The sequence below is a fragment of the Macaca mulatta genome, chromosome 17 (assembly GCF_049350105.2).
Source record: "Macaca mulatta isolate MMU2019108-1 chromosome 17, T2T-MMU8v2.0, whole genome shotgun sequence".
NCBI lineage: Eukaryota > Metazoa > Chordata > Mammalia > Primates > Cercopithecidae > Macaca > Macaca mulatta.
In genome coordinates, this window is record NC_133422.1 from 97,276,484 (window position 1) to 97,292,386 (window position 15,903).

Here is a 15,903-nt window from a genome sequence, read left to right on the forward strand (position 1 = left end):
AGAGTGAGACCCTGTCTCAAAACAAATATATGTGTGTGTGTGTGTGTGTGTGTGTGTGTGTGTGTGTGTGTGTGTGTGTGTATGAAAGGGACTGCATATTTAATACGCTTTCTGGTGAAGACCTGCTACATCATTCAGCATTTTCATGATTTCCTTTTAAACAGAAAGATTTACAGTGGGAAAATCAGTAATGTCCTAATGTATAAGCAAAAGATAACTTTATATTTCTTATTTCATAGTGATATGGAACTGGGGAATCACCATTCTGTAAACAGCTTAAATTCCTTTATTAAGATGTCTTCTGAAATGTCCATATTATTACATAATAGTAAATAATTTGTCCAAACAAAATACAGATAACTAGGAATCATCTTTCTGGAGAAAGATCTAAAGATCAGTGTTTCTCACCTGGGTGTCTTGACCGATTTGGGGGCCATGTAATGGGATAAAAACAACATTTTTTAAAAAATAGGAAATGTCAGTTCATCAGACTCGTAAAATTGTAATTTCATTTTATGTATTAATGTGTATATCTTTGGGACATTGTGAAAATAGTTTGCAAGTCACTGCTTTAGAGAACAAGGAAAAGGTACTCTAGGAATCTATTAAAAATAGAAGGCACTTACCACGAAAGCCATAGCAATTATTTTTCTTATTTTAGTTGACCTTTTGCAAGTTTTGGTAGATTTTGTTTGAATTAGGTTGTATAGTTAGGAAAACATTGAATGAATAGAAAGGCATTTACTTGATGATTAGTAAAGCTTCATTTGAAGAACTTAGCAGCTAGAGTTATCTCTGCTTCTTCCTTTCTGTCTTCAATGCAAGTACACAATAAAGCTCTTATTTTAGAAATAATTAGTATTATAGTTTTACAGTCACATTACGAAGAAAAAAATACATGTATAATTCCCGGTTGATGAAGATAAATAGCATTTTGTATATAATTCTTAATAGATTTTTTCTCTGGGTTTCAGTGACTTGATTTGAAAAAGTATGTCACCCTTTTTAAAATTCCTTGTAAAATGCAATAATATACTTTTTTTTTTTTTTTTTTTTTTAAAGAGTCTCACTCTACACTCCAGGCTAGATTACAGTGGCACAATCGTAGCTCGCTGTTGCCTCCAGCTCCTGGGCTCAAGCGATCTTCCCACCTCAGCCTCCCTGGAGTGGCTGGGACTACAGGCATGTGCCACTATGCCTGGCTAAGTTTTACTTTTCGTAGAGAGGGGTCTTATTGCCCAAGGTGGTCTAAAACTCCTGGCTTCAGACAATCCTACTGGCTCAGCCTCCCAAAGTGCTGGAATTACAGACATGAGCCACTGCACCCAGCCTGAATATTGTCACTTTTAACAGATCATAAATAGCACTCGAATATGATATACATCTTTAAAATGGTGTATGTGAAGCTTTTAAAATTTTGAATATTCAGTTACTAATAATTTTAAGAACTAAAGAAATTGCTATTTGGAACCACAATTTAACTTACAGTGCATTGTGTTGCCCAGAGAGTAGTTATTGGTTTGGCAGGTGAGTTTGACTTTCTAAATAACACTGTTCAGTTTGAACACTGTTGAAATACTTCGTGAGTAGCTGGAATGCTTTTTTTCTAAACGTAACCATTAAATGTGTACTGTAGAGAAATCTTCATAGCATTTCTGCTCTGAAGATTCTTCTTGACTGTCTCTTTAAACCATAATCAAGATTTCTCAAGATTAAAGGTACAAAATTATTTCTATTAAATTGATACTACGTTAACCCCTTGAGAATTGTCATAAAAATATTAATATTGGCACAAAGAAGAAATTATTGTGATACTGCAAGTGAGAAATAGCGCCATTTTTCTTTTGATTAGAAATTAAAACTACCAGGTTTATAATTTTTACTAATAAAAAAATTCCCTGTCCTGAAACATCTTGTAGGATTACACTAACTTTTATAGTTAATTTGTTATATTTAATACGTAAAATGCTGATTACAAAACCTTGATTTTTGTTTCCGTGAGATAATTCATCATAAACTTTCTTTGTCTCTTTTTTGCTTTTAATGATAGTTTAAGGTTGCTAGGATATCTTTTTTCCTACTTTTGATAGGTCTTTGTTAGAGTTCATTGTAAATCCTAAATTAATTTTAAAGATGGCTCATTTTAAATTCAATTCTCTTTTCTCTGTTCTGTACTAAAACAATAGCACATATCTCTGAGTCTGAGGAGGAAGTGCCTCACAACATACAGGCTGCCTCCCTAAGAGCAGCAGACCTCTCTCCCTCATACGGCGAGGAGGTGCGGGAAGCTCAGGGAGAAAGACTGGAGACCGCTCATTCTAGCACACTGGGTGGCAGAGAAGCTCAATTCCATGGAAAATGGAGCTATATTAACAGAAAGTAAATATTGGAGGCCACTTAGCCCCTTCAATTCCTAGATGTGTTGTCTTTACTGTACTGATGACACGGATGCAGTCTGTTTTCATAAGAACTTGCTGGTAGAAGATCAGCTCAGATTTTGCGCTTTCCTTGGCTTTGCTCAGGGCAGTGCCTGCCCAGAGAGTGAACCTTGAGAAGGAGAGGAGAAGGACAGGCAGCTGGGTCCTGAAAGAGCTAGCCCAAGCAGTAGACCTGTTTCCTTTTCCCAGTCTCATGTTTCACATAAGGACTTTGTTTACAGGTTCTGGCTCCCTGACCTCAGAGGGAGAATGACAGCCAGTGGCTATGAATGGATTTATATGGTTATATCTGATGTCAAAGTGGTTTTCTGTGCTTTAAATGAATCAGTATGGAGATAGCAGTTATTATTTTGTGTTGGAATACCATTAGAACTACAACCATAGTTCCTGGTTTACTGTTACATCATTTTATACCCTGAAATTGTGTTTATTTGTGAAAATTGTTAAAATGGGAATATTTGTGTAGTATATGCTCCTAAACATCCTATTTACAGGGAGGTGGGGACTTGCAATATTATTTTTTTACTCAACCAGAGTAAAGCTTTTTCAGTGAATGTCTTTTTGGTAACATTTGTTTCAATTTTATGAACTTTGTTAATTAAAATGAATATAGTATTTTAATTTAGCACCATTTTAAATACAAACCCAAAGATAGAAATTGAGGAACTGACTTAATAAATAATGGCTTAATTAAGGACACCCAGTTATTGTGCCAAAAACAAATCTAGCAGGTATAGCATGTGATTTCATTTCCCAAATAATGCTTTACCTTTCACAAGTCAAGATTTATCTGTGAATAAAATAAATACAGTTACTCTCCATTTCTCTGCTGCTGTCTTCAAAGCAAAACTTCTCAAAAGACCCACAGACGTATTGACTTCCATTCTCTTTTCATCTCTGTCTTCTCTGGCCTGGACTGTTCCACTGTCCCCTGACACTGTTCTTGTCCAGGGGGGTCAGCAGGCTCTGTGCTGCCAGGTTTTCAGTTCCTTCCTACTTCATCGTACACTGCCTCTCAGCTAGGTGGGCAGTTGATCATTTTCCTTCTTGCTGGTTTTTCCTCAAGGCTTCCATAATCCCAGGTGCTTTTTGTTTTCCCTTTCTCACTCACAGAGCTGCTTTTTCCATTCTCCATCCCTAATCTTATTCATCTACATATTTTTCAGCATTGTCGGCAAACGCATTGGTTCTACCTTTAAAGATCTCAAATCTGTTCATTTTCTCCAATTTTGTTTTTAGTCTAAGGCGCAGTGTAGGGTTTCCTAGGTTTGTTTCCTAACTTCTTGTTTTCCTGCCTCCACGTTTACCCTCTATAATCTATTTTCCAAATAGAACACAAACCAAAATTTTCATCCATACAGGAACTAGAGTCATTAAACAAAAAGCAGAAATCTTTAATCATGTCACTGTCTTGTAAAACTCTTCTGGTATGCTTCTTAGTGTGCTTAGAATACTATATATAGTATTTTTTCTTTTCTTTTTTAAACCATATGCTCTCAAGCCCTACTTAAGTTGGCTGCCACCTGCTTTCTCAGAAGATACAGCTGTGCTTGCTTTATACCCAGCTCAGGTCTTTACACTTGCTCATCTTCTCCTTGTTCATTTAGGGTCGTTTGCATAAGATATTACCTCTTCAGAGTGGCTTTCCGTAGCCACTTTGTGTACATCGGCTCCCCCTTGTTACCTGACAGTCACTCTATCCTTTTATTCTGTTTTGTTTTCTTCATATCAGATGTCAGCATCTGGTGTGTTCTTTACCTATTCGAGCATTACCTGGCACGTCGCGGGGACTCAGTAAGTCCTGTTGGTTTAATGAAGGTGTAAATGTCCCCTTAAATTTACTTAGAGGATCTTATTTTACTTTGGACTTATTTCATCCTCTTCTCAGATTTAAAATGTGAAAGGTTAGGGTACTTTTGTCATCTGTCTGCCAAGTAAAGCCAAGAATACCAAATATACTCAAATGGAGAAAAGTGGGTTCTTCTCCCTTTTATTTTAAAGGAGATATTTGAAGTATCAGTACTCAGCATCAGTTTGTGAGAAAATTACTGTGACCAGAGATTGGAATTTTTGGTGTATTGTGACCCTTAGAATCTAGAATACAGTGTAGTACTACTCAGGTGCAGCCCATGTTACATGACATGTAGCTATTGAAGATGATTTTGACATATGTAAAATTAAGCATGTTAATCTAAGAATCTCTCTCCACATTCGTAGGATGTAATCCCTGTTCATTACTACTTAATACCTCCACCAACAAAGACTAAGAACGGCAGCAAAGATAAGGAAAAAGATTCAGAAAAAGAGAAAGATTTGAAAGAAGAGTTTACTGAAGCATTACGAGATCTTAAAATTCAGTGGATGACAAAGTAGGTTTTTAAATGTATTTTAATTCTTTAAATGTTTAGTTCTGTTTTCTCAACTATAACAATATTGTGTATATATACATAGACCGTATTTTAAAATGTTAACAGCAGATGGTAGGATTATAGGTGCTTTTAAATTTTCCTCTTTTTATATAAATGTGTAATTTATTTAAATTATAAATTTGTAATTTTGTGATTAAATGTTTTAATTTTTATTTTAATCACTCTAATTTGTTCTTGGAAGATAATTATATTGGAAAGTATAAAAAAGAAAAATCACTTTTGCCCACAATTCATAAATAGTCATTGTCCTCATATTATTTTTTTCTTCTGTGTTTGTACATGTAGCAGTGTGGATAAAATTAGTTTCCATTTTTCAGTTACTTTTTTATTATGATTTAACAGCCCTGTGAAATACCATTTGTAATGTCTGTGTTGTATATGGTTCTATGGATGCAACATAATGTATTTAAACGTTTTATTTTGCATATATATATTTATAGCTTTTCTTCCTGATGCTGTGATAAACATTTTTATACATAAAGGTGATTTTTTAAAATTTCCATCATGTGGCATCTTAAAAGTAAAAATCGTCTTGCTATATTTTGCCAGATTGCCTTCTGAGATGAGTATAATAATTTACACTCATCTAGCCATGTATGTGTGCTACTACACAATGCAAAAGCGGGCCATTACTGCTGTCTTAAATTACATCTCTAGTTATTATTAAAGGAGAGCTTTTTAGATGGTATCATTCATTATTAGTGTAGCTTCTGACAGTTGAGCGTATTCTTCACCTTTTTTTCCTGTTGAGACATTAGATGTTTCTGGTTGATTAAAACTTTTTACATAAAAGATATTAATGCTTTTCTGCACTTGCCACAGATTTTACTCTAGTTTACTCTTTGACTTTGGGCTTACTTTCTACTTGAAATTTATTCTATGTAGTCAAATCAGTTGCTTTTTACATCTGTTTTGCAATATTTCTTTTACTGCTGGTATTTTATGGGAATCCTCTTTAGCTGATTATGTATGCATCCTTGCAGTTACATGGTTTTAGAGGGAATAGAAGTCATCATGATGTGAAAATATTTCCCAGAGATTGAACCATTGTAATGTCAGTTCACATGCAAATATACCTTTCCCACTTAAAACTAAGTTGTATCTCCACTGGAAGTCAAAGTCTTCAGGTCTGTCTCTGCCTGATTTTAGGATGTCGTAAACAGTTGACAATAAAATATAAATTCTTCAAAAGTGAAATTGCAGGGATTGTCTTCTGGCATGACAGCCTGAGGAGACCCATGATGCTGGTCCCCAGTAAAACTAGTGAAAATTATTTAAAAACAAAACAAAACAACTTTTAAAAGCCCCTGGAAATGGTCCAAAGGACATACAGCAAATGAAGAAACATCTATTCAAAAATACCTACAAAAATTGGGTAAGAAAAGCAAGAGTCTGTGATATTTGAACCAAGACCACTGCCTCCCTTTCCTCTCGCAGTTCAGTGAGCCAGAAACTTTACTTCCGATCTTGCCTTCAGGAGCTCCAGCTCCTGGGGGAGGAAAGGCTTTCCTCCTTGGAGGAGCAGGATGTCATCATTTCTCATCCTGACCCACTGCCAGTTGCAGCGGCTCAGTTCTGCTGAGTGCTGTCAAAAGGTGGGGACTCTCTTCTTCTGCTAACCCTTACTTGTGAAGTACTGTTGGGAACACTGGGGCCCTAATATCCAGGAGGCTGTGGTTCCATAGCACACGAGGCAAGCTGAGAAGACCACAGGAGAGTGCTAAGCTCCTTAAGTGGGCGTGTGACTCAAAGAAAAACCTGCCATTCTTCCACTCCCTGTTCCAGAGCTTCAGCTTAGTGATTTTGCCAGTGGGGCCTAAGGAGTTCATAAAACTGACAACTCCTAATTTCTTCCTGAAGGAATTGACTTCATTTGCAACAGAAGATAGAGAAGTCCATGTACCTAAGGGTTCTCTCCAAAACGGGGAAAAAAGGAATGAAAAAAAATGAACAGAGCAGAGCCTCAGAGAAACGTGGGATACCATTAGTGCACCAAAATCCATGGAACAGGAGTACCAGGAGAACAGAGAGAAAGCAAAAATATATCCAGTGAAATAATGGCTGGAAACACCCCATATTTATTGAAAGATATTAACCTACATATCCAGGGAACTCAATGAACTCAAAGTAAATGGAAAGAAATCCACAAATAGACATAGCGTGTTAAAGATACTGAAAGTCAAAGATAAGGAAAAGATCTTGAAAGGAGCAAGACAAAACTCCTCATCACTTATAAAGAAATACTAGTAAGGTTAACAACTGACTTCTGAGCAGAAACAGTAGAGGTCAGATAGCAGTGGGATTCTGAGTGCTCAAAGTCTCAACCAATAATCCTATATCCAGCAAAACTATCCTTTAAAAATGAAAATGAAATAAAAAATTCCCAGGTAAACCGGAGAATTTGTTGCTAGCAAACCCACCTTATAAGAAGTACTAAAAGAGGTTCTTCACCCTGAAAGCAGGTGATCTCAGGCAGTAATTTGAATCTACATCGGTGAGAGTGGGGAAAGAAATGCTGGTAAAGTTAATTATTATGGAATTATAAAAGCATGAAGTTCTCCTTTTTTTCCTGTTAACTAATTTAAAAAGCTCTTCTATGAATGTTGTGTATATATTAGGCCTATGTAATATTTAAATGTAATATTCTGTAATATATATTTACTGATAGCACAAAGGAGCAAAACTGTATTGGGCTAAAGAAATGACTGCAGATAGTAAAGTAATTATTATAACAATTGATTGGTGTATAACAGTAATAGATACAACAGATAGAATAATACTACACAAGGAAGGAGAGGGGAGTAGAGCTATAAATGGATAACATTTCTATATCTCACTGAAATTAAGCTAGGAAAAATCTGAAGCTGATTCTTATAAGTTAAGATGTATATGGTAAGCCTTAGAGCAACCACTAAGGAAAACTAAAAGTAAACTGAAAAAAATCATTAAATAAATTTAAATGTTCATTTAAAAATATTCACTTAATACAAAAGAAAGCTGTAAAGGAGGAACAGTGGAACAAAAAAAGACATAGGATACGTCAAAAACAAAAAAATCGAAGACCTAAGTCCAAATATATCAATAATTTAAAGTTAACAGGAAATTAAGAGAATCCCATTTACAATAACATTGAAAAAAATAAAATGTGTCGGAATATGTTTAGCAAAAGAGATGTAAGAATTACACATCAAAACTATAAAACATTGTTGAAAGAAATTTAAAAGACCTGAGTAAATGGAAAAGGTATTCCATGTCTGTGGACTAGTAGACTTAATATCATTACACTACTCTTCATATTGATCGAACGATTCAGTTGAATTCCCATCAGAATCCTTGAAGACTTCTTATAGAAATTAACAAGCTGATTCTAAAAGTCATATGTGATTCCCTGAGACTCAGAATAGCCAGACAATCTTGAAAATTAAGAACAAAGTTGGGCTCACACTTCCTGATTCCAAAACTTAAATACAAAGCAACAGTAAACAAGACAGTGTTATACTGGCACAAGGGTAAGACATATATAGATTAATGGAATAGAATTAAGAGTCCAGAAATAAAACCATGTGTCTATGGTCAGCTGATTTTTATTTTTGGCAAGGGTGCTGATGCAAAGACCATTTAATGAGGAAAGGATAGTATTTTCAGCAAAGGATGCTGGGATTGGATAGCCATATGTGAAAAGAATGAAGTTGGACCCTTGCCTCACATCATGTATACAAGTTAACTCAAAATGTATCAGAGAGCTGAAACTATAAAACTCCTCAATGAGGACATAGTGGTAAACTTTCATGACCTCACATTTGGCAAACAATTTTTAAAGATACCAAAAGCGTAAGTAACATAAGAAAAAAATAGATAATTTGGACTTAATCAAGATTAAAAGCTTTTGTGCTTCAAAGCATAGCATCAAGAAAGTGCAAAAAAAGGCCTATTTGCAAGTTATATATTTTTAAGGAGCTTGTATGCAGAATATGTAAAGAATGCTGACCTTTTTTTTTTCAATATTTTGAGGCAGGGTCTCTCTCACTCTGCCACCCAGGCTGGACTGCAGTGGCACGATCATAACTCACTGCTGCCTTGAACCCCTGGGCTCAAGGGATCTTCCCACTTCAGCCTCCCAAATAGCTAGGACTACAAGTGCACGCCACCACGCCCAGCTAATTTTTTTAAGGGATGGAATCTCACTGTGTGGACCAAGCTAGTCGAACTCCTGGCCTCAAGTAATCCTCCTGCTTCAGCTTCCCATAGTGTTGGGGTTACAGGCATGAGCCACCTCCACACCCAGCCCCCAGAATACATAAGTAATTCCTACAATTTCGTAATACAAAGGCAAATGGCCCAATTTTTTAAATGGGTGAAGAATCTGAATAGATATTTCTATAAAGATATACAAATGACCAGTAAGTGCATGAAAAGATGCTCAAAATCAGTAGTCTTCAGGGAAACGCACATAAAAATCACAATGAAATAGAACTTCACACTAGGATGGCTAGAATCACAAAGTCAGATGATGAGTTTTGGCAAGTATGTGGACAAGGCAGAATCCTCAGACATTGATGGTAAAGAATACGAAAATGATGCAGACTTTTTGGAAAGCAATCTGACTGTTCTTCAAATGATTAAGCTTAGTTTCCATATGGCCCAGCAGTTCCACTCCCAGGTATATACCTAAGGAAAATAAAAACCTATATTCACACAAAAACATGTTCATGACAGTTTATAGCAGCATTATTCATAATGGCCAAAAGGTGGAATATCCATCAGCTGATGAATGGACAAACAAAATGTGATGTATCCATACAGGGGACTCCTCTTCAGCCATGAATAGGATTAATACAGGCTCCAACACGAATGAACCTTGAAAATAGTATGTTAAGTGGTAGTAGCCAGTCACAAAAGACCTTGTATTAATATGATTCTATTCATATTAAATGTCCAGAATGAGGAAATTTTCTATAGAGACAGAAAGTAGATTAGTGGTTGCTTAGTGCTGGGGAGGTTGGGGAGATCTGATAGCTAAAGGGTATGGCAATTTCTTTTTGTATTGATGAAAAATATTTAAAGTTGACTGTTGTGATAGTTGCATATATCTGTTACTATGCTGGAAAACATTGAAATTCACACTTATGGGAAAATTGTGTGGAGAAAAAATTGAAAAGGTTTACCTAATAGGTGTTTTAGAAGAAAACAGCAAAAAATTATTACCATTCCCTTACAAAACTTAAAAAACCTTAGAACGTTTTTTGGAAAAAAAAAAATTTATAATTAAGGTGCAGTAGTTTTAACATGTAAAATGAAAGTGTTGATTTTGCCCTTGTGTAATTGTTAGGGAAAAGAGAAAAACAGGACTTAATTTTTTTTGTACTAAGAATTAGTGTAAATTTTGTTGTCTACAAGTTAAATTTATTTTCATAGAAAGTTAGTTAGAGTATCAAAATCCCAGTCAACCTTATTTTTATGCTACTATGGAGTTTTGTTGATATAGTAAGTGACTTTAATGTAAGTTACCCATTTCTGGTGCTAGTTACTTAGCATTTGTATGTTAATTTGTTTTTATCCTGATACATATAATCAGGTAGAATTGAGAATGTTATTCAGCCTCTGCATCAGGAAATGTAGAATAACTGTATTCATTCAAGACTTTAGAATTTTCAGAAAAGTTTAAATTTTTATTTTTTTTAGAATTTTCAGAAGAGTTTAATAGATCTTAGACATTTTTAAATCTTTTCATCTTACTAGCTATTTGTGAATGTGCTTTTCTTCCTTTTAAATAAATATAGCTGGTATGTAAGAAAGCTATTGATGCATATTTTTATTTGGATATCTTATTGAACTCTTAATTGAAATAATTTTCAGTTTTTATTTTATTTTTTGTTTTTGTTTTCTTTGAGATGGAATCTCACTCTGTCACCAGGCTGGAGTGCAGTGGCTCAATCTCAGCTCACCGCAACCTCCGCCTCAGGTTCAAGTGATTCTCGAGTAGCTGGGACTACAGGCGTGTGCCACCACGCCCAGCTAATTTTTGTGTTTTTAGTAGAGATGGGGTTTCACCATGTTGGCCAGGATGGTCTTGATCTCTTGACCTTGTGAGCCACTGCACCCAGCCCAGTTTGATTTATTTTGTTTTCTAGTTAACCATTTATACTACCTGCCAATAATGATAATCCTTGTCAATAACTATACATTTCAGATTAATGTCTTATTTTATTGGCTTAAACTTCCAAGCAATGTTAAATAATAGAGAAGACAGAAATACTCTTTTTAAAAGAAAAAGTAAATATTTATCTCCTTCTTACATACTTAGGCTGGATTCTAGTGACATTTATAACGAATTGAAAGAAACATATCCTAATTATCTTCCTCTGTACGTTGCTCGACTTCATCAATTGGATGCTGAAAAGGTTAGACATGTTCATTCTAATACATCTTACTTTGTTTGTAATTAGATATGGTTTGTGTTTTGAGGAAAAGTGCATTATTATCTTTCTCTTCTGTTCTTGCTAACTAAAACATGTTTTCTCAAATTGAATGTTGTATTAAGCTGTTTTCATGAAGGTTATTATAAGACCTAGCCACTACTCTGAGTTTAGTTTAGGATTCTTGCTCATGCTTGGTCAGTGAGATTAGTAATAGAGAAGATACCCTAAGGACTGTTTTCATTACCTTAACCTAAAGGGTAAGGGGCAGAAGGTAGTAATCCTGGCCAGGTGGAAATCTGAACCCCTTCGCTGAAAGAATTCCTACTTTGCATTAACTTTGTTAATGATTCCCATTTGTGAGAGTTGGCTGTAGTTCTAGCCTGTGATGAGATGAACCAGTTCTCATTAGTCATCAAAGCAGTGGCAAAGTGCTGTCCTAATCAGATAAAAATCATCAAGGGTTCAGAGTGAACCAAAGGGTGTTTAAAGGAGATTTCTTAAAGGACTTTAACAAGAAAGAGGCAAATTGTTGGGAACATCATGGTAATCACAGTTAGACTGTTGATTATAATGTTTACTGTCATCTTTGTGTTTTTCATGATGGATCAGAAAGAACTGGTTTCATCAGCTAGGGCTTTTTTTTTCCTCCCTGTTTTCAGGTAGTGTGCAACTAGAGTAATAACAATAGCCAATCACATTTCTAGAATCTTAAGAAATATAGAAAAGGAATTACCTTTGTTTAAAAAAAAAAAAAAAAGAAAACTACATTTTTATGAAGTTTATATTTTGCTTACTTTACCATTGTACTCCAGCAGGGAATGTAAATAAGGTATTTTTATTATACATCTGAGCTCAAGTTTTATAGATATCAGCAATTAGAAAAATCACATTAGGAGAGAGCATGGAGCCCCCTGGGTTCAATTATGTAGTTTACTCACATTGCAGTTGTAGCTCTCATGGTTGAGACAGCAGAAGTGTAATTTCTTTCATATGCTGATTGATGTACCTATTTTTTATTACTTCTTTTTTCATCTCCAGGAACGAATGAAAAGACTTAATGAAATTGTTGACGCGGCAAATGCTGTTATTTCTCATATAGATCAAACAGCCCTAGCAGTTTATATTGCGATGAAGACTGATCCCAGGCCTGATGCAGCTACTATAAAAAAGTACCTAACCAGTAAATAATCTTTCTTGCATCTCATTTCTTAGTTAACTTGTTTTAAAAGTAGGGACTAATAATATAGAGAATATTGCTTTTCTGATGTTTGTTATATCCTTATAATGGGAATTAACACTATTTGGATACTCTCTCCTTAGAAATTTTAAAATAATTTTGTCCAATCTTTTTAAAAGCCCAAGAAAAGTAGTTTACCTTCTCTGCTATTAAGTACTGTCAAGGTGGAGAGATATGAGTATCTGGGATCAAGCAGTCCAACCACTTGAGAGGGTTTATGTGAATTGGACCATATCAGGAAGACAAAAATTAACACTGTAAAATTAATTTTTAAAATGTTTATGGTCCAATAACATGAAAAATCCAATATTTGGTTTGTAGTGAAATAAATGATAAAAAATAAAATTAGGTAAAACTATCTGGCAACTTTTATGAAACTGGCTTTATAGTATTACTTAGGGAGAATAGAAGGAAAGAATTTAGAGTTTTGCCTTTAGAAAACCTAATGCTGTGTGTAAATAGAGAAGCTTCCCTGGGTTTATGAGTGGTTGGTATGGTTCCTTCCGTGCAAGAGTGTGATTTCCATATGTTGATATAATGGTCCAGTGACTCTGAACCAAGCTACCATTTGGTCACTTTCACCCTTCCATGAACTCTTAAACCATCACCTCATGGTAGCTCTTCCAATGTCAGTTACTTGTTTATCACTTTGGTTCATTTTCAACATAACAAGATCGTTAACTAGTAGAAATATCCTGATTCTTTTGTGGTTATTATAACTAATTAACCAAAACTATTCAGGCTGCCTGAAAATACTAAATTTTCCTTAAAAATTTTATCAGTTTTAGTATTTTTTCTACATAAAATAGTTGGATTCTAAACTGCTAGAATTCTTTCCATTATATCATTTATATTGACACTATAGGATCTTACGAATCTTACAAGCAATAATTTGCAAGTGGGATAGAATGTATTTAAAATTAGTTCTTTGGCCACTGTTATTACCTTTTCATATTTTTCAAAAGAATAGTCTCAGACCATTGCCATTTTGTTGTTGTTGTTAATAATAGAAAATACAGCCGCCATTTATTAAGTGCCGATTATATACAAGGGACTATTGAGGGCATTTTAAATACATTGTTTTATTTAAATTTAGTCTTCCAAACAACATGAAAGGCAGAGGCCTTTGTATCCCCCTTTTAAGGAAGAGAAAACTGAAGCTCAGAGGGGTTAGATGACTTGGCCCAGTTGCCACTGCTAGGACGTTGGAAAGCACATAGTCAAATCAGGGTCTGCCTCCACAGCCCATGCCCTTTCTTTTCTCTGTATATTCTTACTGCCTTCTTGAGAAAGTTAACATAACTCATTATTATCTCACAGAAAAAGGAGCATCATCTGCCTCCCACACATCCTCATTGTGTTCCTTTCTGTCTCAGGGTGATCATTGTTCATCTTATTATAAGAGGAGGCTGGCCTTGGTCACTTTAAAACTGTCTTCTGCAGATCACCAGTGATAACCAGTTGCTAAAAAAGAATGGCCCATTTTGAGTCTTCCTTGAGCTCTCTGCAGCCCCTGACATTAACTATCCCATATACTTTCTAGCTTTTGCTATTTTTTATACTTTGTGAAAATAATATGATTTTCTCAAACTCAGATATTACATGAAATAACACATATGGTTTTCTCAATTTTACCATCCACAGAGGAAACTCAATCTCGGATTACAGTGAGCCATAAACTAATACAAAATTAGTTTTATTTTGTTATTGGTCTTTTTTAATCACTGTTTTTAATCTCGTTTTTTTTTTTTTTTTTTAAATTTCTACTCTTTGGAGATTACTAGACACTGACTATCATGGCTATTGGAAATAAGCCAGGATAAAACTAGAAAGAAGCCATAAAACTTTGTAAAAATGCTGAGAGTGGAGCTGCGTTAAGTTTTTAGCAACACTGGGTCAACTTGTCTATCCTTGTAATTAAAGAATTTCTCTCCAGGCCTTTGCTTTGGCCTGACTGAAATAGACTCTGGCCAGGTTGTGTTTGGACAGAAGACAATTTTTAGAGTTGAAATATTTTACAAGATGCTATCAGGAAATACTTAACATTTCTTACAGATGTCATCTGTGGGCAAGTAGCAGCCAACTTAAGCATTAATTTCTCATTTCCATGCAAAATTGCTTTCTCTTAAATCACTAACATCAAATATTATAAAATGCCATTTTCTAATCTTAAAAATGATATTAACTTTTTGTTAATTTGATTTCAAGGTATTTATTGAGCAAATACTTCATGTAAGGCATCACTGACTGGGACTTAAAAAATGAACAAAATAGTCTCTACTTTTAGGAAACTTACCATCTAATATAGAAGATGAAATTGCCAGATAGGAAATTATTAAGAGATAATGAAATACAAGTATTTTTTAATAAATATTTCAAATTGTAAAAACCTGTAGAAAGAAAAGCTGACTTTCTCCTGAGTGGAAAAAGCCTCATGTATTAAAAAGGTATTCAATCTTAGCCAGTCAGTACACAACCTAAGGAGAGGAAAGGAATACTCTAGATATGTAGCATTTAGAGTACATGATCAGAGGATGCTAAAATAGAAAGGGCTCTTACGGCTAATTTAACCCAGGTCTGACAAATGCAGATTACCTATGTCACCTCCAGGTTGCCTTCTGATTTCTGCATCATTCCAGCCCTTCTCTGGGCAGCCAGGATCCATCAGGCAGCATTTGCCGAGTCTGCCCTGCAGACTCTGGCCGAGCGACGGATGAAAGGAGTACTCAGACACAGGTATCCAGTGAAAGAGCGGGCTAGGGGACTGCCAGCACTAGGGGCCGAAGAGAGTTAGTAGTCCCCCTAAGCCAGTGATGCTCATATTTATTTAGTAGAGATTTAATGACAAAGGCGTGGAGCAAACACAATTTGTGGGTAATAAACATTGTCGACCCCCCGAGTAGAGAGCAGTCCTGCATGCAAATGATCAAAGGTTGGTTTTTGGAGACAGGAGTAAACAAAGTTATCTAGATAAGTTCCTTTACATTCCCTTGTTACCTGCCCTTTGCTCTCTGGCTCCAGATAAGAGAATTTGGCTGCCTTCAGTCAAATCGTCTTTCGAAGCTTTTGTGAGACCTCCCAACCTTCCAAGAAGGTTTGCATCTTTCCCTCTAACTTTTACCCACCACCCTGACTGGTGTCCTACATCTCCCCCTTTTCTGTTTTTTGCATCAGGTTTTGTCGATTGAAGAGTACAGATGTGTGCAGTAACCAGTTTGTCTGGCATAATGATTACTGCTTGTATTCCAGCTTTGCATTCCTAGAATTAGTAAATAATATAAGACAAACATGAGTATAATCAGTAACATGCTTTTCCAATCAAGGAGTGACGTGTAGTGTTTCTTGGCACCTCAGTCCAATGTGTGCTGTTACTAAGGAAC

At 35.4% G+C, this 15,903-nt stretch overlaps 1 protein-coding gene across 10 annotated transcripts in view; it reads left to right on the forward strand.

Annotated features, from left to right (window-relative positions):
• Positions 1–15,903, forward strand: part of TPP2 (tripeptidyl peptidase 2) — an 83,668-nt gene that overhangs the window by 56,953 nt on the left and 10,812 nt on the right. For 4 of the 10 annotated variants that reach the window (XM_028837276.2, XM_077973932.1, XM_015121404.3 and 1 more), the window contains 4 exons: positions 4,656–4,807; positions 11,172–11,268; positions 12,325–12,455; positions 15,134–15,259. In XM_028837276.2, coding sequence (XP_028693109.1) covers positions 4,656–4,807; positions 11,172–11,268; positions 12,325–12,455; positions 15,134–15,259 — 506 coding nt within the window. Of the gene's footprint in view, positions 1–4,655; positions 4,808–11,171; positions 11,269–12,324; positions 12,467–15,133; positions 15,260–15,903 lie in introns of all 10 variants that reach the window. The other 6 variants (XM_077973933.1, XM_077973934.1, XM_015121406.3 and 3 more) reach the window with 2 other exon arrangements.